Source organism: Emericellopsis atlantica (assembly GCF_019669845.1).
Source record: "Emericellopsis atlantica unplaced genomic scaffold F5Z01scaffold_8, whole genome shotgun sequence".
In the NCBI taxonomy this organism is placed as follows: Eukaryota; Fungi; Ascomycota; class Sordariomycetes; order Hypocreales; family Bionectriaceae; genus Emericellopsis; species Emericellopsis atlantica.
In genome coordinates, this window is record NW_025764710.1 from 773,824 (window position 1) to 793,539 (window position 19,716).

Genomic DNA, 19,716 nt, shown 5'->3' on the forward strand with positions numbered 1-19,716 from the left:
ATGACTATTCTTTCTTACACTTTTGTTCTGAGACAGCTGAGCCTTTGAAGCATCGCCGACCGAAACCCCAGGCTCATCATGCATGCACGCCGTCCAGTCCTTGGTGGAGCACACCACACGGCCCTTTTGTCCTCGGACGACGGCTCATACGCAAGCTCTTCAAACCCCTGCACTGCTTTTTCCAGGCTCTGACTCGACGCTTGGGCAGCCCCTAACCAGGGTTTTTATTGAGCTTGTACTGGGTGGTTGCCTACCGCATCTTTTAGGCGGCAAACGACCTTTCGTGACCTTGGAGCACCCATCACGTGCATTGGCGACAAGGTCGTGCCACTCCTGCGACCCCTCCACCCCCCCGACGCGACCAGTAGGAAAGAAACGCGTCGTGGGACGTACGTTATCACCACCCTCGACCGTTGCCTCACTTGGCCTGGGCCGGTCAGGCTCACCTGGCGGCGCTGATTTCCGCCTGGCCGGCTGCTTTTGCGTGGCAACCGTATAAGTATGCCTCTGCACCGCATGCTGCCAGACTCAGGTCTGCGTTCCCTCGACCATTCATGTTGGATGCCTGATGCTTAAGGTAAGTCGTCGACCAACGCCGCCAGCATTTACGACAAACGAATCTTTGCTTTTTATTTGATTTACCGGGCTGTCATTTTCGTGCAACATTTTCTGGACACACATACACCACATCGATTTCGCATTCCAGTCCTCACGACCGTCGACGCCCATCATGTTCACGAGCAGCCGACAATTTAAGACATCGAGCAAGAGCTTTTCGAAAGGTCACAGCAAAGGCAACAAATCTAGCTCATCATTCAGCAAGGACAGTGGAGTCCAGAAAAGGCGCCATGAGTCCTCTCGGTCGCGTCGGCCTGGCACGGCTTCCACATCGATGACCGCTGATACCATTATGAGCAAGTACGTACTACTGCATAGCCGGCCATGTGGTTTCCGCGAACCTCACTAACACCCAGAAGCACCTCTACCATCATCACTCTTGTCGTCGGTGCGGAGCAGCGCCTTTTCGCCGCTCACGAAGACGTTCTACGATCGAGTTCCTTCTTCGCCAACGCCCTCCGAAATGGATACATGGATCCCACCACCAAGCGAATCGCCCTTCCCGATGAGGAGCCCGAGATTTTCAGCTCAGTCCTAGAGTTCCTGTACAAGGGCGACTACTTCCCTCGCCTTGTTCACAACAAGCGAAGGAACTCGTATGAACTGGAGCCCACCCCCGAAGAAGATAGTGCTGCCGCCGAGAGCACCGTCTACCACCGCAGTGTAGAGGGTGACCTCCTCAAGGACACTGTCATCTACTGTGCTGCGGAGCGGTACGGGCTCACTGAACTTAAGAAGATTGCTCTTCGCAAGCAAGGTCTTCGTATGTACACTCCTTTCCGAGCGCGAAGCATGACTGACACTCTTAGAATCTGGCATCCAGTGCAGCACCATCCTTGCCTCGGCCCGCTATGCCTACGCCAACACTCCCGACAGCGACTCCAAGCTTCGTGCGCACTACCTCGCTCTCATCATCCGCTCCCGCTCGACCTTCAAGCGCAGCGGCACAATGCAGTTGGAGATGTACAACGGTGGCTCACAGCTCTTCTTCGACCTCTTTGTGGCGCTGAGCAACCATGTTGACGATATCTCTTCTGCCTCGTAAGTCATTCCCACCTGTTCATACCAAAGACGTGTCTTATTAACGAGACGTAGCGGGACGCCTCGCTCCAACCGCTTCATCTGACGCTCTATGACACTGCCATGAACCGAAGCATAATGTTAATCACATCTCATTTGTATCTTTCATTTGTCATGCACGCTTTGGGGTTTCCCCGCCACCGCAAGGGGCAATGGCGTTCAAGGATGGTTATCTCCTTTTCTTTTTCTCCATTCACAGCGGTTACCCGTGTACGACTATTTGGGACAGGGTTTCAATTGGCATATTGACGGCGTTCCGGTATCTCACATTTGTCACTTCACGACACAGCGGCAGCAGCAAAAGGGTCGTTCAGCTGATAAGAAAGCAGCACAATACTAGATTGAAAGCCACATGCACGTTGGCAGGGGGTTGTTGTTGTATCATCACTCATTAAATTGCACACAAGGGCTTTGATAGTCCTTTGAATAGTGACAAAAAGAATGAATAGCAAGGCTTGCCGTGTTTGAACTTCGAGGTGAACATGTCTGTCGGGAGTGGTTGCATGGCATCCGCACTACAGCCGCACGTCCCCATGTAGCGTGAAACATAAGTTCTGGGTTGCTTTTTGCGAGCCGGAATGTATTCCCCGGAACCGCCTTCTTCACAAGCGTGGACTGTGACTCACGCTGGAGTGGTGTTGGGAACACTCATGGATGTGAATCCGTGTGAGTGGGCGCACGAGCGCACAGGGCCCGGTCAGACGGGCGGACAATGACATGGTCTGGACTAGTGGGATTTTGAAAGTAACCTTGTTCACTCAAACCGAGTTGCGGGTTGCCGGCATTGCATGTAGGCTCGTGGGTAAGCATGCATAAGCTGATTGCAGACCTCATGGGAGGACCAGCTGGTTCCCAAAGAGTTCCCATACTCGGTGAAAGAAGCAGTGAAGCAAGTATTAGCTGTTGAATCTCAATACTTCATGCCGACCAAAGCTTTGTGGCTGTTCACCACGTTGCACTCGCCCGTGCTCCCAGGATAAGTACCGCTGGCTTGCGGAACCATTATCCGCTACGAGTCGAGTAAAGCAAGTGACCATTGCCTCGTGATTCATTATCGTAAAGACTTGCCGAACGCAGCTTCACACCCCCGTGCCCGGAAAAGCACCCTTCTTGGATAAGACCATCATTCCCCGCTCCCGCGCGATGTAGCCTTTCATCAAACCCTGTAAGGAGGTCAGTACTCAATAAAAAGAACAAGTCGGACCATGCAAAGTGCACAGCCATTGCAAGGCAAGGGCATCGTGGCTGTGGGACAACCCAAGGCTGCCCAGGCTGCGCACGTATTGAGGCATAGAGGAATACAACTTGCCTTGTAGATTTGGTTGGCCAGAAAGCACTCAACTTCATCTGGATCTGTTGTCTGGGCGCCACTACCCATACTTATGGCGGCCTGGAACTCATCCAGAGGTATGCGCGTGCGGCGTTGAGGGGGCGCACTGGCGTCCGCAGACTCCTCGAACCCGCCGGCGATGAACACTTTCCGGAGTAGGTTGCGCATGGCGACATCACGCCCACGCTCCAGAGTGAGGTAGATACGGTGTCGCACGAACTCATCCTCTCCCTTTTGCAGCTCCTGGTCAAAGCTACGCAAGTCACCTTGACGAATGTATCGGGTCAAGGGGTCAAAGAGCTTTTGCAGTCTGGGAAAGGGGGCCAGCAGCTGTTGGCTTGGCAGCATGTGGCTCGTCAACAGTCGGCATGGTATAAGGTACATAAGAATGCGTCTAAAAGGTCAGCCTTGGTCAATGATATACTCCTGGCGTCAACATACTCGAGATTCTCCTTCGCTCCGTGGGCGCACATTTGCCACGCTTCCGTCAACCGTTCTTCGGCCTGCATATCATTCAGTAAGAATAGGCTGATGCTTTCGGTATACTCACATTGGCGTAGTTCTCTTCGAGGAAAAACAAGACACCTTGGTAGTACCTGAAGGTAACCCTTTGGGACTTGGGGAATGACGCAAGCGGCGGCAAGTCGCCTCGTTGCTCGTAAGCCGCCAGACTTGTGAGGATAGTTTTGGACATGGAAGCCGATCCAAGCTTGAAATATGTCTTGAAGAGAAGGTTGACGACAAAGTAGATTCCCCACTTGCGAGATTCTTCGAGGGGCGCACTGACAGCCATTAGCTAATGTCGTTTTTGAGGGTGAGTGTACATTTGCTCACCGATCTGTGAGACATAAGCTAAATATGCGCTTGAGGTGTTGCTCGGCATCACGCAATTGTGATTGTCTCTCTGCGTCTGGGTCAAAGTCATCTCCGATGAGCATGAAGCCCTGGTGAGCAGGAGTCCGGCGTTTGGGCTCTGCATCGGCCTTGATGGCGAAAAGTCGAAGGTATTTTCCCACCATGTAGAGACTTGGTATCGTCCAAGCCTCGAAACCAAAGTTGTTGTAGCCGCGAACGAGCATTGAGGTCAGATCCCTCCATGCCTCATACACTTTGGTCCAAGAACTCTGCGGCATGGTCAGTATCAACGTGTCCGCGCAAGAGTTCGGCGGCCCTTACTTGGCCATGTTCGCCCGCAAGAATCTCTTCAATTGCCTTCCAGTATGCAGCATATACCTCAACCCAGCCCGTCAACGCATCCTGACTAAGCTTGCCGCGATGTGAGACGCTCGTCTTGATGTAATGTTTAATGTCACCTTTCACACTGTGGGAGTTCGTCGACTGCGAGACGCGGAGCAGTCTGTGGGGTTTGTCTGCAGGTGGTACTGGAGAGAGAGTCTGGGCAAGCTCATAGCCGTTACGTGCTTGGCGGGCCTTTGCGAAATCCTCAAACAGCTCGTTCATGACGAAAAGTTCTCGTCGAGGCGGGGGTCTGTTTTACTGCAGTCTGGTGGCTGTAGCTGTGGTCGCACGGCGACTTATCTCGGCAAGCAAACAAACAAGAGGACCTCAACATGAACGAAAAACTTCACAATGACAGCAGGCGTGAGAGTGAGTGTTATACTCCTTTTGTTGACTTTGCCGGAAGGTGCCCCAGAGACGAGAGGTCAGTTCTGATTGGATAATGGTCGCCTGTCTGGTCACAGAGCGCAAGTGCGGGAATCTGAGTCCGATCCAGTCCGGCGTTACCGTGAATAGGACGCACGTGATGCCCACAAGGTGGGGCGATAGCAGCCCAATCAGAAGTGGGGTGCAAGCCCTGCAGTCTTTTCTCGTGCCTTAGCCCTCTCTCAAACGCCGCACACAAAAAATTACGCTACGACTTCCAACTTCGGCCTATCCATCACCAAATTTCGAGGCAGTTGACGACACACACAGCCGCAACAGTGAGTGACAACCACCACATAATTTGGTCATTTCATTGATTACTGACATTCGCACAGATGGGTAAGTCGTTGTCTTGAACGATTGCATGTTTTCGAGCGCTTGCCGATGAGGAGGACCACCACGAGGGGCGATGGCAGGCGACATGGAACGACGAGGGGCTTCAACACCAAGCCGGGCATCTGGGACGATACGATCGACATTCGAAGACACCGCAGCATTCAGCAGTCGCTGCTCTGCTAGCTTGTCTCACGGCTTCCGAGCGTCCACGGCGCACTTACCGAGCTCGACTTCCATCTCCCGACGCCTGCCCTTCGTTGGCTCGACTTCGGAACCCTCCAAGCGCTTCGAGCATGCATGCATTGTCAGCAACAGCCGCTGACTGTTTTTCTTCACAGGTCGCCTTCAAGAGTATGAGGTTATCGGGCGCCACTTGCCCACCGAGGCCAACCCCGAGCCCTCGCTGTACCGCATGACCATCTTCGCCCCCAACACCACGGTCGCCAAGTCCCGCTTCTGGTACTTCATCCGCGGTCTCAAGAAGGTCAAGAAGGCCACTGGTGAGATTGTCAGCGTCAAGACGGTACGTTATCATTGGAGATGGAACCACAGGAGAAGCGGATTTTCTGACAGTGGACACACAGCTGCACGAGAAGCACCCCCAGAAGATCAAGAACTTTGGCATCTGGATCCGCTACGACTCGCGCTCCGGCACCCACAACATGTACCGCGAGTACCGCGAGATGAGCCGCGCGGACGCCGTCGAGACCCTGTACTCCGACATGGCCGCCCGCCACCGCGCCCGCTTCAGGTCCATCCACGTACGTTGCCGACACCATGGTCTCGTGCCTGCGCGCGCACTGGTCAGCTTGCTAACGGACTCTGCAGATCCTCCGCGTCGTCGAGCTCGAGAAGACCGAGGACATCAAGCGCCCCTACATCCGCCAACTCGTCACCAAGGACCTCAAGTTCCCTCTCCCCCACCGTGTTCCCAAGCTGGACGCCAAGAAGGTGTTCAGTGCCAAGCGTCCTTCGACCTTCGCTTAGACTGTTGTTGCTTTTGGTATGGCGGAACGGTTGGGCTGGCTTTGCGGGTGTTTACTACGGATCAAGGAAATATCAACTGCATGGGCTCGGCAAAACGGGCGATGAATGAAAGTCAAATTCTTCACAAGTGGAAAGAAAGCGTGGCATGCGCGCACGAAGGGACTGACTGCGTGTGGAGTGAAGTCTTGTTGCATTGATTGTGAGCTACGGCTGGCTACTACGTGTCGTGACGAATAACTACCATCCGCTCCCACTCCCGCTCCCGCTTCCAGGCGAATAACTGTTCATCTGGGTATCGTGCAGGAAATCATTCCATGGACCCATGTCGAAACCAAGACTGGCGTCCAGGCTATCACCGAAAGTCATATCGGTGGCGGGTGGGTACTGGAACAGGATGGAGGGATCCATGTCCATAGTGTCGAATGGCGGCGCAATCTGCGTGAGGCCAATGGCGCTGGGCACCATGGCTGCGGGCTCGACTTGGCGAGGCAGGAGAAACTCCTCTGCGGATACTGGTCCAGGCGCAGGCGGTGCGGCCGCCTTGTCTCGCAAGGAGAGGTCATCCATTAAAATCTGCGCCCTGGCGGCCTTTGCCCTTTTGTAGAGTTTCTTGATTGGTCTCCACAACGGTCCGTTGGTCGAGTCGGCCGCGGCGCTTCCCCAGAGGGGGTAGACCTTTTCAACCACGTCCCACGCACGCCGCGCCAGGTCCCCGTCCGTCTGCACGCACAGCTCCGCCAAGGCCACCGCCAGGGGATGCCACTGAACGTAACACTTGGTCCACCATGAGAAGCGCTCCCTGAAGGGCTCCTCGGCCATGCGATGGGAAAGTTCCATGACGGACACGGCTGTGCGAAGCATAGTGGCACGCGACACCCGCATGGGCACGACAGTCGGGTGAGATGAGAATGGGTACTGCACGATGAGCCAGAGTTTGAGAATCACGAGGCGTGACACCTCGGCGGCGTAGCGTGATGGTAAACTCGACTGATCGACAGTGTGGATGAAGTCGTTCTCCATTGCACGGACATGGTCGATGAGTTCTTGCTCTGTGTGCAAGGAGTTGTCTGTGTCGTCGTCGGCGGCGGCGGCCACTCGAGATCGCGGGTGGGCAATGTGGCCAAAGGTTGTGCAGCGAGACATGCATACGAGCACAACGTTCTCAGTAGGTGTGGTCTTGGGAACAAGGGGCTCGGTGGTGTCGGGACCAAAGGCCTCGTCGTCAATATTCGTCGGGCGGATGGTATTGTACGATGTGGGCGTCAGGATGGCGTCGGACCCTCTGTCCTCTGCGCCGCGGACGTCGAGCACCGTGATAAAGTACCAGAGTCGCCGCCGCATCTCACCCTCAAAGGGGGAGAAGTGCTTGCCTTCACCGTCCCTGTGGAGATTCATAGCCTGAGCCAGTCGGACAATCATCCCAGTGAGGACCCATGACGCCCGGCTGGTGGAGTAGGAGCGCAGCATGGTCACGTAGAGGGTCGCGGCCTGCAGTGTGGCCAAATCATTGCTGTTGAGGTAGTCTGCCGCAGCGAGTGCGCGCTCGGCACACAGGCGGTATCGAAGGGCCAGGATGTTTTGCTCTTCGCCCAGCTGCGCGCGGCACTGCTCCGGGGTGATTGTAGATATCGCGGCAAAGTATATGCAGAAGAGGAGTGCGTTCATGGCTGGTGGGGGTGTGTAGGGGTTCGGCATCGACAGCAGTTGCTGGATCTCTCGGTTGATCGAAGGGCGATGGAGGATCTTGACCAGAGGGTCGACATTGAGTGTGTATATTCTCCAGAGAGCCAGGAGCGTCTGCTGCGGAGGGTGTGTGAGGGGGCTGCGTTCCTGGTAGTACTGATTCCCCAGATGAAAGCCAGAGGGTGTTGCGATGGCCTGTATGCCACCGCCCCAAGATTCAGGAGACTCCTCATAATCGTCATTGTCATTCTCATCGTCAGACGGCTGTTCAAGAGCGGCCTTGATCCCGACCACTTCCCTGCAAAGGTGGCCCCAGAACTCATCACTCATATACCGTGCTGTCGCTTCCTTGGAGGGTTGTCCCGGTACCGAGGAGGAGCTACCCGCTGCAGCAGAAGAGGGTCTTTTGACATGGACATCTCGCGCGGCCGTCCTGGATGCGGATGTTGCGGGGACACCCGTAAGCTTGTCGAGCTCTTCCAACTTTGCCGGGTCAGCCTGCCCGACTATGTCCTCCAAGCGACCGATGCGCTCGAGAAGTTCACTTTGCCGCAGCCTGGGAACGCGACGCGTAGGCTTTCGTGACGGGTAGACACACTCTAAGCTCATGCGCGAGCATTGGGTGCAGATGGGCTGGGTCTTGTCGCACTTGACCTTGCGCTGGCGACAGCTCGCGCAGCTGAGCACCTTGTCGCCGCGTGCCTCGCTCATCTGCTTGGGTCCCAGGGTTGATGGTTGCTGACTCCTCAAGGGAAGTTGTGACTTATGCGTGCGTTCTCACTGACGTGAAACTGATCCGAAATGAATCTCAGAAACTTGAGATTGGGGAGAAGCGTCGCCTACTTGGTTGATAGGTATTAAAACGATTCACATTGCTCAAAATGCCGTCGTCATAAACGTGAATGAGAAGGATCAACCCTGGTCGACGTACGTACATTTAGCTGTCAGCAATAATTATCACCGTTAATTACCTTGAAGTCCACCTCAGGCGTCCGTCGATTCCGTCCTCGGTGGCTGTCTGTGCAAACGGGGCACTTTGATTGGGTGATGAAGAGACGTCCGGTCCGCTTTTAGGGCGTCTTCTATTTAGCCCAAATTGCGCGACGGACAAGTTGAGCCGTTGACTGGAACTCACAGTTTCAAACTGTCAGTCTGTCACCGACAGCCGCTGGGACAAGGCAGTCAGGCTGGCTAGGAACTGGCATTTTGAGTGAGCAATCAACAAAGCTAACTGATGACTTGCTCAACTCAAGTCCATGCGGAAAAGCCCTGTGAGCATGCCATTCTTCGTCTTCTTCGTTGAATCAAAGACGAACAGACGGCCCGCGTGGGTATCTGGGCTCCGGTGAGTCATGTTAAGTCCGGCATCGTGAACGTTCAAGAAAAAGCCAAAACGCCCCGTCCGTCAGATGGACACGAGCGGGCAGCCTGGCACTTCTGTCGATAAATCCACCGCAGTCGTTCTTTGACGGCTGGCGAGCAGCCCAATTGACCGTCGATCATAGGGATATTCTCCCATTCACAATCTTTTCGGCGCCATGGAGACCCTGGCGTCTGGCATTGAGCCCGCCATGACTATCGCTCGCTCGACTTTGGAGTGGACCACCGTCAAGACGACGCTCCCTGCTCTCCCATACCCTCCAATGGCAGAGCGGAAAGCCGTTCGCACCCAGCGACTCCTCATCAGGCCAACCGAAATGGCAGATGCCGAAGCGTTTCACGAAATGCGCTTGCAGCCCGAGGTCATGAAATGGACCCTCCAGGGCGTCCCGGACGTGGACCTGGAGGCGACGCGCAGGTTCATGGCCAAGACTCTTCCTCCCAATGACACGAAAACGTTCAATTTCGCCATCTGCCTTGCCGAGACAGGCCAGCTTTTGGGCGTGGGCGGCTCGCACATGCGCAACGGCGAGCTGGGCTGGCCAGTCATTGGATACATGTTCCGCTCAGACGCTTGGGGGAAAGGATATGCCACCGAGTTTGTCAGGGCGTTCCAGGACATGTGGTGGGCGCTGCCGAGGGCGGAGGTTGAGCTCAAGGTGTCGACGGACACCGTGCATGGGGAGGGCGAGATCAAGGATGAGTTCATTGTCGCCGTGACGGTGGGAAGCAACATGGGCAGTCATGGTGTGTTGAAGAAGAGCGGGTATAAGCTCATCAAGATTTGGGAGGACGAGGACGCCCAGTCTGAAGATGAGGTGGTCGACTTGTATGCATTTGCGGCAAAGCGTCCGTGATAAGGGCCATACGTCTATTACCTTACCTATCAAATTTATATTGCCAGCACTATAAGTACCTAGCAAGGGTCCCGGAAACCGGATTCCCAGGAAACATCGAATCGCGTTAATAGACATTGGCCTGCCGAGACAATCGTCACTACGGACATTCCTCAATGTCCGGATCGACCGGACCCATACTTCAGGGTCCATAGACATATATAAGTGCTTGAGAACAAGGTTCGGCTCCAAAGTAAATCAAATTTATTTCAATTCATAAGTGACTTTATCTACGTATAAGTTGAGTTGCTCACGCCATGGCTACGCTGCAATACTCCACGCCCTCGCTGCTGGCTGTCGCCACTGGCATCCTAGGTTCAGCATGGGCATCTGGTTCGTTCAGACAATACCAAAACGCATAGTAGTCAAGAACTGATCACTTCAAGGCACAATCGCATCCATGTCTCTCGTGGGTATGCCCACAGCAATGTCAGCGCCCAATGATTCGGTCTACGTCTGGCACGGCATCTTCACGCGTGGCATGAATGTCATGCCCAAGGTCGCCATCCTCATCGCAGCGGCATACTCATACGGCGCCTACGATGCGCGCAATCGCGGCGAGAACTGGAAAGGATATCTTGCCGCGGGCGGCGCTGTGCTCTCCATCATTCCCTTTACTCTCCTCTTCATTGGCGGTACCAATGCGACCCTGATCAGCGCGTTCAAGGGGGCGACCGTTTTGTCACAGGGCAGAGCCTCGGAGCTCATTGGGAAATGGGGCGCGTTGAATTTGGGAAGAAGTCTCTTCCCTTTGGTGGGTGCTATCATAGGGCTTAGCACGTTTCTCGGAAACTTGTCCTGAAGCAGGAAGATCATTGGTGTTTGCAGAATTCATATTGGGAAATCATTAATGACCACTCTTGTAGTATTTCAGTCCGTGCATCTTGTCTCTCTGTGAGATGGCTCCCAAACTAAACGCCCATAGTCTTCCTTAACTTCTCCCAACGCCTGCCCTTGTAATCATAGCCCATCACTCTGTTAGACCTCCCCCAATCCAGTGCTGTTCTTGTTTGACGAGTGAAGAACTTGTCATCGCTGGTCCCCAGCCGTTCAAGGTTGATGGCGCGCACATGCGATCACTTGCGAGACTTGTTGGCCCTTTCAAAGGCCTCAATCGCGGCGCGGCAATTTCCGAGGTTGGACTTGGGCTCCCAGGTATTGGACTTGGAAGAGTACCCCTTCCATTTGACCAGGTAGTAATGCTCAAGCGTGCCCGCTTCAATGACGCTGTCCAGGATCGACTCAATCTCCCATGAGTCCTCGGTAAACCGCTGCTTGGATTCGAGCTCGGTGTTGGGCTTGTTCTTTGGCTTTATTACCTTTCGGGCCGTCCCTTTCTTCTGTCGGCCCTTTGTTACGCCCGCTGTGACCATGCTGACAGTTGACGCGGCGTTTGCAGCCGCCTCCGCAACGCGTGCACTGACCCTTCTTTTGGTGCCGGACGCCTTGTGTCGGGCATTGTTCTTGGTCCCCTTGGGCCGTCCTGGCGACGTCCGAGATGGAGTGTTGGGCGCCTGGGACACTTTCTTGGGTCGACCGCGATGGCGAGAGCCACTGATCTGATCTTGCTGAGCTGGGCCGGAAGTGCCCTCCGGTACAGGTTCTCCATTCTGAAGTGCAGGAATGTCTGACGACACAAGCTCGTATTGGCGCATAGATATGTCCTCTCCTCCGTCCTCATGCTGCTCCTGCAGCCCTTCCAAGGGTTGAGTAGTTCGGGACTTCACGCCTCCGTCGATTGAGTCTTCCCACGTGGGCGAGTCTTCCCTGGTGGGCGTGGCCATAGACTGCGCGCCAGGGAATGCCTCTTGTGGTGGAGGACGCGAGTTGCTGTGCTCTGCATATTCCTCACCGATGGAATTGTCCATGTCGCGCTCGAACGCAAGTTTGGCTCTGTCCAGATGTCAGTGTCAGGTATCTATACAATGCGCAGAGCACTTACGCGAGGTCATCTTGTGAATGGTCGCTAGCCATGCTCGTCTCCGAGGCTTCTCTGAATGGAGCCATCGTCACTCGTTCGGGTTTCTCTTAGAGGTTTGAAGGTTAGGAATAGGCCGTGTAGGCCTCACCAACTTCAAGAGCCTACGAATGCTTGCAGGTTGGATGAAGGATGCAGCTTCTGAGTGAGCGGCCATGCTCGAGAAGAAAGAAATATAGAAGGCACCCTGAGTTCTCAGAAACACTTCACCCCAAGTCGGGACATTATTCACTTGGTAAGCCAGAGAACGGATGAAAGCAACAGAGCGCAGCAACTCGAAATTTCCGAGGCATGACTCCTGTAGCAATTCAAATTCAAAAGATCGTCCTCGCTGGACAATCGCAGCAATGAGCCAGATTTGCCGGCATGCCGCATGGGTCTCTGTCACTTGGAGAGAAGCCTCGCGATGAAGATAAGGGAGAGTGGTGCAGCTCTCATGTTGAGGAGTACAAAATCATCTGTCCGTGCCAGGGCTGAGAAGGTCCTGAGTGTCATGGGCGAGCGTTGTTAAGGCTCCGAGCTGATGCCTCAGACCCACACAGTTGTGCACAGCTGTGCACAGTGTCCCGCATGGCTGCACTGTAGGACCCTTAGCAGCGCGAGGCAGCCGGGGTTTAGCGTGCGGAGGCAGGAGAGGCCCCCACTCCAGTCGCGCCAAGCACCTCTCAACGCGTGCACCGCGAGGCAAGTCGCGTAAAGAGCTTCCTTCCCAGTGGAGGCTGGATTCTCGAGACAGTGACCCATGGGATATTCGCATCGTGGATGCGGATTCCACTACTACGTACGTACGTCTCCAAGGCTCATTCTCAACGACACTTCAACCAGCTAGCTGCTCGTGCAGTCGACACGTCAAGACTTGCTCGATTTCTTCTTACAAAACACATTGCTGCATCCTAATGTTATAACAATTCTCACGCCTTGCGCACTCTGCCTCTCGAGTCGTCAAGATTGCCATCTTTGGGCTGCATGGCGGCTGTCATGGCATCTTCGACTCAGGCATCGACACTCCTGGACAACCTCCCGCCGCGACCGCCGACGCCGCCTCGTGACACGAATCATCGAGAAACCGCCGACGGCTCTGCGTCCCTACTCGACCGATCCTTGCCTTCTCCCGAGGCTGCTGTGCAGACGTGGCACACTCCGCCAAACGGCAACTCGCCCGCAACCCCGTCATGCGCTCATCTGACCGACGGATCTGCAAGTCGACTGGGCAAAAGGGTCGTGTGGTCAGGGCGTACCGAGTACAGGGACCCTCCCGACTACAAGAAAGCATTCGACAGCTTCGACAAATCCTCTCCTGTCTCTCTGTCTTCGGCAGCCCGATTGAAGCCGCTCAAGGGCATCCTCAAGATCACGGCGTCGCCTGTCACTTTCGCCTCGCCACTCTCATCCCAGCTCGATGGTTATACTGAAACCCAGAGCATAGCCGAGATGCTCGAATCAACTGTCAAACACTTGGCGGGCTCGGAGAGGGACTCGAAGCTGGATGCGTACATGATGCTGGTTCGAGGGCTCAGGAGCTCCAGCAATCTTCCAGACCGAGTGGCGTTACAGGCCAAACTGGGCTTGCTGATTCAGTTCATCCAGCGCGACATGCTTGCGAAGCAAGAGGATGGATCCGCCGACTTCCAGCTCGTCAATCAGGCCCTGAAGACGTTGGCCACATTCTTGCAGTTCGGAGATGTGAAATCGGCTGTCCCAAACGAGGCGGCTGCCTCCATCATGGACCAAGCCATTCGAACCTTTGAAAATCCTTCGACATCGAAAGAGAGCACACGGAACTTCATGCACATTGTGCGCTGCCAGAACTTCTCGCCAAAGATCATGACGGCGGAGCGTGTCGCCAGGATTGTCCACGCGTTGCACAAGATCGAAGACCATGTCAAAGGGAAATCCATCATCATGAGCCGAATCATGCTGTACCGAAGGCTCGTGTGGCAGTGCAGGAGCCACATGGTAGCCGTCAGCAATGGCTGGCTCAAGGACCTTTTTACGGGCATGCTGAGCACGATCCAGGAGATACAATTGAAAGCAATCGAGTTGGGCTTAGAGGTTGGATATCTCTACCGACAGGAAAGGAGGCTTGCCGCCGAGGTCAAAGTCATGCTCGACACCTCAAACGAACAACAGACATATATGGAGTTTTACATGGACAAGATGCGGGCCATGTTGGCGGACAAGCAACGCTCGTACGCCGCTCCCCAGATATGGAGCGTCGTGACATTGTTGGGTCGACGCTGTCCCCTCGACCAGTGGGAACACTTTACGGCATGGTTCACACTCATACAAGGCGCGTTCAACACGTCTGACTTGCGGACAAAACAAGAGACCAACTACGCCTGGAACCGATACGCTTGTCTGTCACTCAAGGAGACCAGCAAAGTAACACCAAGGCTGCTGGAAGGCCTCGTAAAGCCTTTAACAAGCCAGTTGCGGCGTAAACTGAACGAGAAGTGCCCGGAAGACAGTAAGAAACTGAGGCGGACGGTCGTCAGCGGTGCCTGCACATTGTACTACTACCTGTTCTCTCCCGTTAGCGAACAGAAGAAGGACACGCTCATCGCGTGGGACTTTGCTGTTCAGCCCGTCATCGCGCAGCTGGTGACGGCCACGTACCCCGACGATCTTGCCACGGCAACACGAATCCTCTTGCGCTTGGTGGACGTGTCGACGCCTGTCCTGTGGAAGCCAGAGCGCATCCAAGCGGCGACACCTGTGAGGCCCGACGAGCTGCCTTCGATAGACCCCAAGTGGATCAGAGCGCATTCGGATCGCATATTCAACGCCTTGGGCGGTATCATGCTGCAGTCGGTGCAAAATCTCGCTGACCGCGACAGCCCAGCTTACAAACTCTGGAAAGCCGTGGTTCACGCTGTCGCTGCCGCGTCGGCCAAGGACATCAAGGTATCAGACGAGACCGTTGCCTTTGTAGCGCGCTCGCTGGGCCTCCTCTCAACTATCTGGAGCGCAGGCTGTGCAGATGAGGAAACATTCTCGTCCAAGTTCTTGCCTGGCATACGCAACTACATCACGGTCCTCGTGGACAATTTGGGCCTCCTACCCCTGACTGGGAAGAAGTTGTCTGTGTCGGTGGACAGCGCCAATGTCTTCGAACCCATCGCGACACCGTCACATCGTCCGGCGAAGCCCCAAGGTGTGGTGGCCACACCTCTTCAGCATCTCTTCAACATGCTGTCTGTGGTGCCGACGGGCGGTCGTGACGATGACGACCTTGCCGCCTTCTTCATTTCGACGTTCGAAATGTTCCTAGCCGGAAAGCCCGACAAGGCACGCATCGACTTGGTCAAAGATCTCCAACGCCAATCGCCTGCCAACGCCTCGGCACCGTATGCTGTGTGGATGCTGGGTTCTCAGGCGGTCGCTTTGACCTTGTCCGGCGATAACAAGTTGGACAGCAACGGCGACCGTTTTCTCGGACCCGAGTTTCGAGAGATTACCAACTTCCTCTGCAATGGTCTCTTGTCCCATCCCAACCTACCTTCTCAAGCCTGGATGTCCATCTTCAACGACTTCAGTCAGCGTGTGACATCTGGCTTTGGGGATGCTGGGCGCGCTATAGTCATCATTGAACCACTGGCCAAGGTTCTTGTCGATGTTGATCAGGCAGTGGCCCTCCATCATGAGGCCAGTTGTGCCCTCATTGAGTCTGCTAGATTTCCTCGCGACAGACAGGCGATTGACGCGGCGCGACGCAGATTATGGGGTGCTGAGCTTGTGCCCAGCAAGACGACAGACCCCTTTGATCATCTGTACAGACTGGCCGACCGCAAGCTGATCACTTCCTACGAGGCGCTCGGGGAGCAAGAAGGCTCGCCATTGAGGGCGGTCACGGTTTTGAAAGCTACGAAACAGTTCATTGCAGCCTCTTTCAGCTCGACAGGGTTTGCATCAGCTTCTCGATTGCAGCACGGACTCTCCGTATGGCTTTTGGACGAGAAGAGACAAGTCAAGCCCTCCAACGATGACGAGCTTGCTAATTCTGTAAGTGTTCCCGCTACCCTGTGAGATTCATAGCTAACCAGTCAGCTTCTCGCCTTATGGACTGATCTCTGCTCCGAGATGGCCAAGGCTCGCCACTTGGAGAGGAGCCAATTTCAGCAGCTGGACACTCTTCTCTCGGCCGCTTTCCAGAGCACGTCTCGCCCCGTGCAGAGCAAAGCAGCCGAGACCTGGAACGCCATTGTCAGGGAGGACGAAACCCCCGAATGCTCCGACAGTCTCAAGACGATTGTATCATCCCTACAATCCAAGGTTGACCTGCCACTAGCTGGCTCCAACCAGTCAGGGGGCAACTTTGGGGCTCAGATGAGCTCAGACCCCGAACCTCAGCCGGGATCCGCCATTGGCATACCATCGACGGGACAGTCGTCAGGTGTCAGCTTGCGCTCGAAGCCTACGATGACTGCCAAAGCACAAGAATCGACCATCAGCAGCGCCAAGAAACGACGTCTTGATGCGACACCTGAGGCAAGCCCGGTCCGAGGGTCGAAGCGCCTTGCACGATCGAGTCGTAACACGACTCCACGTCTGCGTCACGACAACTCACAAATCCAGTTCCAGCCCTTTGCCTCGTCGTCTCCCGAACAAGGAGAGTCACAGCACCTCACAGAAAGGCAGAAGGAAGTCCGGGAGCGCCAAAAAGAGAACGTGTTCCTCGGCTCTGATGCGCAGCTCGAGACCCCAGACAACGACCTCGAGGCGGCGACCGCTCTAGAAGATGCCTTGTCGACACCAAAGGCCAAGGCCAACAGCGCGCTCAAGTCGACGCCGCAGAAGACGACGTACGAAGAGCACATAAGCTCCACGCCGACACCTCGTCGCGGGCAGCTGATCCCGATGGACCTGGACAATGACCCACCATCCTCGCCCCCCGAGGTCAGGCCCTATCCTCTGTTGTCGGAGATACATTCGCGCTCGAGTGCGAAGAGTGCACTAGAGGAGCAGTGGTCCTCGCCTGTGGCATCGCCTGTCCCCGATCGACAGCACGTGCCCGCGGCGATTGAGGTACCGCACGTGGACTTGACCAACGACAGCACGCAGCCGTCGACAGAGCCGCAGCCACAGGGCAGACAAACACGCTCGACCCGGAAGCCTGATGTGTCTCAAGAAGAAGAGGTCATTCCATCCAGTGTGCCGGACATGGGAAGCCCAAGCCTCGCCCGCGTCACTCGCGCCAAACGCACGAGGGGCTCGCGGGTGAACAAGGCACAAGAACCGCCGCAGCCACCAGCCTCTGCTCCGCAGCGAGCGGCGACACCACCGCAAGCTGCCCAGTCGTCTCCCAAGTCGGGCGCAGATGATGTATACGTAGACGCAAGGGCAAGCCCCTCTATCTCACCACCTCCAGAGTTGCCGGACATGACGCAGGAGTCGAATGACACATCCTTTGCCTTTAGCGAGACGGACGATTCACAATTTATGAGATTTGCCGCGGAGATGGAGTCTGGAGCGCCGGTTCGCCATGCCCCTGCTCTGACCCGCGAGTCGTCCTCTTCGCTGTCCAGTGTACAAGCCGGGGACGTGTCAGCCGATATTGTCAAGTCTACGCCGGCCGAGCCTGTTGAGGTGGTGACGGCTGTGGTCAAGGCCGAGGAGGAGGCTGAGGAGGAGCCTCGTAGCCAGAGGAAAAGGGGCAAGAGAAAGTCAAGCGCAAGGAGTCGTGACACGCGTCGGAAGAGGAGACGGTCTGAGGAACCCGAAGTCGATGGTGCCGACGAAGCGCGTGAGGATAAGGATCTCGGTGAACAGTCAGTACGGGATGTGGGTGAGCAAGATGCCGTGGACGCGCCGGAGCCGGAGCCGGAGCAAAGACCCACCAGGAACAAGGCTAAGCGCCGTGCCAAGGTGGCAGCCAAATCCAATGCGAGGAGAAGCGCACGTCGGATGCAGGTGGAGGAAGAGACGCGCGAGTTGGAGGATGTCTCTGTCGAGGCTGGCCCTGTGGAAGTCGTGGACACGAACAAGGGGGGCGACATCGTCTTTGACGACGACGACGCATCAAGCAGCCGAGACACGGACGAGGAGATCATGTCGCAGCTCGTCTCCGAGTCGAATGCGGCATCGCAGGCCGGAAGCGTGCCGCCAGAGGCATCGCTCGTTGTCATCGAGGACTCCATGGCGACATCCTCGTTCTCCCTGGACAAGGCTGTCCAGGCAGAGGTTGAACAAGAAAAGAAGGAGGAGCAGGTCGAAGCGAGGAGTGCCGAGTCCATCATGGGCATGCTCCGTGCTGGCATGGCAGGGCTGCAGAATGCCAGCCTATCCCGGGACGACTTTAACCAGATTGAGGATATGTTGATGGAGATGAAGAGGGAGCTGTTTGAGGCAGAGCGCCGTGGCCGGCGTTGAGCGAGTGGTTCGCGAGCTACGCATCGACTGGCGTTTATTTTGTGTGTTTTGTGTACATGAGCCTACTTATGTTTGGCCTGGTCTGGTGTTTGGTGTGTTTGTGTGTCTTTGCATTACAGTACATTACATTACATGAGGGTGTTTATACGGAGGACGAGCATGTATACCAACCCGTATGGGTCGTCAACGGACGCCAGTGTAGGAGTCTACGTTGAAAGTCATTATATCAAATTGAACATGATGAGAACTGATCTTGCGTGGCTTGGGCAGGTGAGCTCGCGTCCAAGTACCTCGCTTGCAGAACCTAGACGAGCACGTGTGCAAGGGGCACTGCGTGTCGGGCCCGAACAGCGAAGGTCGAGTACTCCGTACATACAGAGTGCGTACTAAGGACTGGAGCCACCCGAGGTTGACTTGCAGAGTGTAACGAGACTACGGGGTAGCGCGCGTCTGGACACTGGCGGCATGTGGCAATAGGAAACCAAAGAACGTGGTTGTCATGACCTGGAGTTGACGTTGGAGACTTGGAGGTTTAGGGGGGGGGGCGCACATAATCCGGGGATACCGGGGCCGAGCTCGGGACGCCTGCGTGCCGATCACCACGATCGAAGGTGGTGGTTGCAAACTTTTGAACACAAGCGAAGTTGAGTTGAGGAGCGGGATACTCAAAGGGGCAAGCCGGGCGCCGGAGGAATTTATGTGTTCCAACTTTCATCGGGCGGGCAGGGGACAGAGATCCGGGAGTCGGGAGAGACATGCTGGTTTCAGTCATTTAGCCCCAAGGCGAGACGGGGTTTTGGTTGGTGGCCTTGTTGGAGGGAGAAGAGAAGTACGTACAGGGCTGGGGGAACAAGAAGCATGCAGACCGTAATTACTATTATTTCGTGAAGAGCGGGATGCCACATATCGTTAGCGAGTTCAAAGTGTCAACTGCTCTGCTGCTGCCTGTGAGCATTGGGTGTGTTCTCGCGACTCATTGTCACTCCACGCAGCAGCCATCCACAAGGCATTCACCATTGAATGAAGAAATGAATTCCCTTGCCGCCATGTCCCTCCCTCACCGATAGTCAGTGTCAGTCTCCATCGCACGCCTCGCCCACGCACGACTCGCGAGCACTATCGCAAGTAAGCTTAATCGGACCGGGGGTTACGACGTGACGTCAACGTGCACGACGGGCGGGCGGGCGCGCAGTCGCAAACGTCTTGAGAAAAGGCGACTGGGTAGACATTGCGGTTGGGGAAAAAAAAATCAAAAGGGGGAAAAAAGGCGCTGTTATCCACTATGACACGACGTAGTGTGCAGCGAGGTGCGCGACATGAGGCCGGGCATGATGATGGTGGTGGGGCTTTGGGCGAAGAGCGATGCCCGTCCGTCGATTGAGGCCTCCTAGAGA

General features: G+C 55.6%; 7 protein-coding genes across 7 annotated transcripts; 5 read left to right on the forward strand and 2 right to left on the reverse strand.

Annotated features, from left to right (window-relative positions):
* Nucleotides 1–615: 615 nt before the first annotated feature.
* Nucleotides 616–1,757, forward strand: F5Z01DRAFT_539096 (BTB/POZ domain-containing protein). Its single transcript, XM_046260524.1, has 3 exons — nucleotides 616–918; nucleotides 978–1,381; nucleotides 1,428–1,757. The coding sequence occupies exons 1-3, from the start codon at nucleotides 731–733 to the stop codon at nucleotides 1,661–1,663; spliced, it is 828 nt and encodes a 275-aa protein (XP_046120044.1). The 5' UTR covers nucleotides 616–730; the 3' UTR covers nucleotides 1,664–1,757.
* Nucleotides 1,758–2,777: 1,020 nt separating this feature from the next.
* Nucleotides 2,778–4,489, reverse strand: F5Z01DRAFT_672758 (PCI domain-containing protein; the record flags this gene model as incomplete). Its single annotated transcript, XM_046264851.1, has 6 exons — nucleotides 2,778–2,861; nucleotides 3,041–3,422; nucleotides 3,470–3,531; nucleotides 3,579–3,810; nucleotides 3,863–4,152; nucleotides 4,205–4,489. 6 exons carry the CDS (start codon nucleotides 4,487–4,489, stop codon nucleotides 2,778–2,780), a joined length of 1,335 nt encoding a protein of 444 aa, XP_046120045.1.
* Nucleotides 4,490–4,927: 438 nt separating this feature from the next.
* F5Z01DRAFT_540071 (60S ribosomal protein L20) lies at nucleotides 4,928–6,135 on the forward strand. The gene is made up of 5 exons (XM_046260532.1): nucleotides 4,928–4,975; nucleotides 5,029–5,032; nucleotides 5,368–5,552; nucleotides 5,614–5,790; nucleotides 5,858–6,135. Exons 2-5 carry the CDS (start codon nucleotides 5,029–5,031, stop codon nucleotides 6,014–6,016), a joined length of 525 nt encoding a protein of 174 aa, XP_046120046.1. The 5' UTR covers nucleotides 4,928–4,975; the 3' UTR covers nucleotides 6,017–6,135.
* Nucleotides 6,136–8,638, reverse strand: F5Z01DRAFT_539473 (fungal-specific transcription factor domain-containing protein). Its single transcript, XM_046260527.1, has one exon. It carries the CDS (start codon nucleotides 8,408–8,410, stop codon nucleotides 6,254–6,256), a length of 2,157 nt encoding a protein of 718 aa, XP_046120047.1. The 5' UTR covers nucleotides 8,411–8,638; the 3' UTR covers nucleotides 6,136–6,253.
* Nucleotides 8,639–9,237: 599 nt separating this feature from the next.
* On the forward strand, nucleotides 9,238–9,936 carry F5Z01DRAFT_635076 (GNAT domain-containing protein; the record flags this gene model as incomplete). The annotated part of the gene is made up of 1 exon (XM_046262120.1): nucleotides 9,238–9,936. One exon carries the CDS (start codon nucleotides 9,238–9,240, stop codon nucleotides 9,934–9,936), a length of 699 nt encoding a protein of 232 aa, XP_046120048.1.
* Nucleotides 9,937–10,082: 146 nt separating this feature from the next.
* Nucleotides 10,083–10,833, forward strand: F5Z01DRAFT_651130 (uncharacterized protein). The gene is made up of 2 exons (XM_046263207.1): nucleotides 10,083–10,308; nucleotides 10,362–10,833. Exons 1-2 carry the CDS (start codon nucleotides 10,233–10,235, stop codon nucleotides 10,775–10,777), a joined length of 492 nt encoding a protein of 163 aa, XP_046120049.1. The 5' UTR covers nucleotides 10,083–10,232; the 3' UTR covers nucleotides 10,778–10,833.
* Nucleotides 10,834–12,665: 1,832 nt separating this feature from the next.
* On the forward strand, nucleotides 12,666–18,322 carry F5Z01DRAFT_721184 (Rap1-interacting factor 1 N terminal-domain-containing protein; the record flags this gene model as incomplete). Its single annotated transcript, XM_046266587.1, has 3 exons — nucleotides 12,666–15,955; nucleotides 16,001–17,674; nucleotides 17,774–18,322. The coding sequence occupies exons 1-3, from the start codon at nucleotides 12,920–12,922 to the stop codon at nucleotides 18,320–18,322; spliced, it is 5,259 nt and encodes a 1,752-aa protein (XP_046120050.1). The 5' UTR covers nucleotides 12,666–12,919.
* Nucleotides 18,323–19,716: the final 1,394 nt, after the last annotated feature.

What these genes read in the sequence shown, in the direction of transcription:
- F5Z01DRAFT_539096 (XM_046260524.1), top strand. Translation starts at nt 731, where the DNA reads ATGTTCACGAGCAGCCGACAATTTAAGACATCGAGCAAGAGCTTTTCG. An exon ending in GCTGATACCATTATGAGCAA is followed by an intron (nt 919 to 977) that starts GTACGTACTACT and finishes AACACCCAGAAG; the next exon opens with CACCTCTACCATCATCACTC. An exon ending in TCTTCGCAAGCAAGGTCTTC is followed by an intron (nt 1,382 to 1,427) that starts GTATGTACACTC and finishes TGACACTCTTAG; the next exon opens with AATCTGGCATCCAGTGCAGC.
- F5Z01DRAFT_540071 (XM_046260532.1), top strand. An exon ending in AGATTGTCAGCGTCAAGACG is followed by an intron (nt 5,553 to 5,613) that starts GTACGTTATCAT and finishes GTGGACACACAG; the next exon opens with CTGCACGAGAAGCACCCCCA. An exon ending in CCCGCTTCAGGTCCATCCAC is followed by an intron (nt 5,791 to 5,857) that starts GTACGTTGCCGA and finishes CGGACTCTGCAG; the next exon opens with ATCCTCCGCGTCGTCGAGCT.
- F5Z01DRAFT_539473 (XM_046260527.1), bottom strand. Translation starts at nt 8,410, where the DNA reads ATGAGCGAGGCACGCGGCGACAAGGTGCTCAGCTGCGCGAGCTGTCGC.
- F5Z01DRAFT_651130 (XM_046263207.1), top strand. Translation starts at nt 10,233, where the DNA reads ATGGCTACGCTGCAATACTCCACGCCCTCGCTGCTGGCTGTCGCCACT. An exon ending in AGGTTCAGCATGGGCATCTG is followed by an intron (nt 10,309 to 10,361) that starts GTTCGTTCAGAC and finishes GATCACTTCAAG; the next exon opens with GCACAATCGCATCCATGTCT.